The sequence below is a fragment of the Propithecus coquereli genome, unplaced genomic scaffold (genome assembly GCF_000956105.1).
Source record: "Propithecus coquereli isolate 6110/MARCELLA unplaced genomic scaffold, Pcoq_1.0 Scaffold370, whole genome shotgun sequence".
NCBI classification, from domain to species: Eukaryota; Metazoa; Chordata; class Mammalia; order Primates; family Indriidae; genus Propithecus; species Propithecus coquereli.
Genome location: NW_012149397.1, coordinates 1,797,443 through 1,801,072, shown reverse-complemented (window position 1 = coordinate 1,801,072; position 3,630 = coordinate 1,797,443). Strand labels below are relative to the sequence as shown.

Below are 3,630 nucleotides of genomic sequence, written 5' to 3'. Positions count from 1 at the left end.
AGTGGGCGGCAGACTCTCCTCCGAAGCCGGGGCGCCGCCGGGCGGGGGGAGGCGGGAGGGCAATGCCGGCCTGCGGGCGCGCGGGGAGGCGCGCGGGGGCCGCGGAGCGGAGCAGCGGGGCCGCCCTGGGCCTGCAGACGGGCTTCGGCGCGTGAAGACGGCGGAGGAAGGGACTCAAGACGCTGACGCGGATCGACTTGGTTTATGTGCACATTTTGACCTTCGTCAGCTGTTGTTTTTCTACCGTGTGCAGCCCTAGAAAAATAACCAGCAGCCCCGAGAGGATCCGAAACATACCAAGAAACAGACAAAGCGATTTGGGGCCCGTCGGTTCTCCGGCGGAATCGGACAAGAAATGCTCGACCGCGGGTTCTCGCGCCCACGCCTGCCATCTGCCGCGCGGCCGCTAGGTGTCAGCAGAGCGCCGCGTCCGACCGAGTGGCCGCTGCTCGCCGCCGCCAGCGCGCGCCCGTGCGTTTATCAACGTGTTCAAACACGGGTCCGCAAGGCGTCGCGATTTCTCCTTCTCGTGACATGTTAGCCTGCGCGCGTTAATGATTTCAGTGTAGCCTCTTCTTTATTTTGTCACCTGCTTTGTCCCACGGGTAAAAGCGGCTGCAAGGACTGTTGGCAAAGTCTCTTTCCCACATCCGCCCTCCTGTCCGCTCGGACCTCAGCCTGAGTCGCCGCTGGTGAAGGGGGCGCCGCGGCTGGGCCTCCGGAGCTCTCCTCTCGGAAAAGTTTTTTTTTTAAACAAGATTATTTCCCTCCAAAATTCCCTTCTCACGCACACCCCTGGGAGAGAACTCCTGGAAGCTCGTGCCGGTTTCCCCCATGCGCTTGGCTCTCTGCTGATTTTGCTTTGCGGCGTTTTCCTGCGATAAACATCGGCCGTGAGTGGGATGACAGGCCCAGTCCCGCGAGCGCTCCTGGCAAATCGCCAAACCTGGCTGGGTCTTGGGGCCGCCGACGCAGTGACAGGACGGGAAGCACACTGCGTCTGCAGAGTGGCAAGGTTTGACTGGAATGCAAGGTGCTTGGAAGAAAAGGCTGGAAAAATAGACCGAGGTCATTTTATGAATAGCCTTACTTGCAATCATCTTTCTGTTTTTGATTTCAAACGTATCCCATTTTGGTTGAACACATTTTGCATAATTTTTATTCTTTTAAATATGGTAAGTTTTCTTCCCATGGCGTGACCCAGGATATGCTCTCTCTTACTGAGTGCTCCACGTTCACTGAGAAGAACGTGAACTCTGTTTTTGTTGGGCGGAGTGTTCTACAAATGTCAGTTCCATCTAGTTGATTGATGGTTTTGTTCAGTTCTTCTATATCCTGCTGATTTTCTGTCAACTTATCTATCAATTATTAAGAGAAGAGTTTTGACGTCTCCAACTTTAATTGTAGATTTGACAATTTTCCTTTCAGTTGTATCATTTTTTTGCTTCATCTCTTTTGAAGCTCTCTTATTAGGAACATACACATTAGGATTGTTATATCTTCTCAGTGAATTGTCTTTTTTATTAAAGTAATTACTTTATAAATGAGGTCAAAACTGAAGACTTTCTGTTTTCTCCCTGGCAAACTCTTGTGGCTATATCTCTCCAGTGGTTTCCTTCACCTGGTATGGAATTCCTGAGAAGGAGTTGACACACGTCACCAGGGTGAAGGGCACAGAGAAACATGAATTGTTCACAGCATGTGACTGTACCACATACTTCCACTGGACTCTGAAAATACTAAGCTTTTTATGTAGCTATGACATGTCTCGATCATCTGCCATCCTGTATTGCCATTTCGGCTTACATACCCATCACCACCCCCATTGGATTCTTAGTCCTCATTTCTAGCAGAGTGTTGAGGACACAGTAGGTACTCCATAAGTACTTCAATTTAATGCACAGTGCTTACAATTTACTCACAGCCCTGTGAGTAAGGCATAGCAGGTAATTTGCCCATAAGGAAGATTAGGAAACAAAGATTCCAAGTTTAACTGGCTTGCTGTGGTCACACAGCTACTTGTTGACAGGTCAGGACTAATTCAGGCCTCTGCCATATACTATGATCCTGTTCAGTTTCCATATTTCACATCTGAAGCAAGTGACACCCAAAGATGCTTGATGAATTATCTAAAGTCACATCATTAGCATTCATGACAGCATCAGGCAGGATGTGGACCAGAGCCCATGCTGCCTGGTTCTTCAATGTAGTCCCTGGATGTCTTGTTATTGCCTCAACCTGGGGAGGGTGATCTACTGCTTATAGAGACACACACAATAAATAGAAGAGTTCTCCATTCATCCCCAAGTAAATGTAATGTTGAAATGGACTTGTTAGCGGAAGATGTGATTGCAACTACAATTTTCTTTTTCACTTTAGTGTTCTACATGTTGGAAATGTCTCAGTCTTGCAGCCTGAACACCCACATGCAAGTCCACTCTGGTGACAGACCATATCAGTGCATGTACTGGACAAAGGTAAATGGAACCCCCTTCTAAGGGGTCTGTCTTGAGTCTTGACTGGGTGTCTGTGAGTAAGAACTTGAAGCATAAAGCCTGGCTTATAGTGAGTTCTTGGTAAATATTAGTCAATTATCAGCCCAATCCCCATTTCCACCCCCAAATACGCTCAAGTTCACTAAAGATGGCCAGATACATCCTCTTATTGTCCAGCTGGTATTTAGGGCACATGTAATGGAATATACCCCCAATTTACAGGGACCTGATTATCATAGGCACTATTATATAGTACTTAAGAGCAGGGAATCAATCAGTTTCAAATTCGTCTTCTGATACTTGCCTAGATGTGCAACCTTGAGCAAGTCCATTACCTAGCTCTCTGTTTAGTTTCATCATTGGTAAAATGAGAGAAAATAATCAGTCATTACAGAGTCGTTGGATTACATGAGTAGATATATGTAAAACTCTAGTAATAATGCCCGGCACATTGTAACCATTACGGAAATTTTAGCTGCTGTTTGGCCAGGTGCAGTGGCTCACACTTGTAATCCTAGAACTTTGGGAAGCTGAGGCAGGAGGATCACTTGAGGCCAGGAGTTTGAGACCAGCCTGGGCAACATAGTGAGACCTCATCTCTACAAAAATCTTTTAAAAAATTAGCTGGGCATGGTGGTACGTGCTTGTAGTCCTAGCTACTTGGGAGGCTGAGGCAGAAGGACCACTTGAGCCCAGGAGTTCAAGGTTGCAGTGAGGTATGATCATGCCACTACACTTCAGCCTGAGAGACAGAGCAAGACCCTGTCTCTAAAAAAATTAATTAAAAAAACTATTTTTGCAACTACCATGAGACCCAACAATTGCTCTCCTCAGCACTTATCCCAGAGAAATGAAGACCTATGTGTTCATACAACAACCTATACACACATGTCAAGAGCTGATTTATTCATAACAACCCCAAACTGGAAACAACCCAAATGTCCTTCAATGGGTGAATGATTAAACAGATGCAGTACATCCATTTATTGTTGAATACTGCTCAGCAACAAAAAAGGAATGAACTCTTGATAAACACAGCAATCTGTATGAGTCTCCAAAGAATTATTCTCAGTGAGAAAAATAAATCTGAAAAGGTTACATATTGTATGGTTCCATTTATATAAAATTCTTGAAA

General features: G+C 46.2%; 1 protein-coding gene across 1 annotated transcript in view; it reads left to right on the top strand.

Annotated features, from left to right (window-relative positions):
- Positions 1 to 541, top strand: part of LOC105816403 — a 45,620-nt gene extending 45,079 nt beyond the window's left edge. The window contains exon 6 of the mRNA XM_012651813.1: positions 260 to 541. Coding sequence (XP_012507267.1) covers positions 260 to 541 — 282 coding nt within the window. The remainder of the gene's footprint in view (positions 1 to 259) is intronic.
- The last annotated feature ends 3,089 nt before the right edge of the window (positions 542 to 3,630 follow it).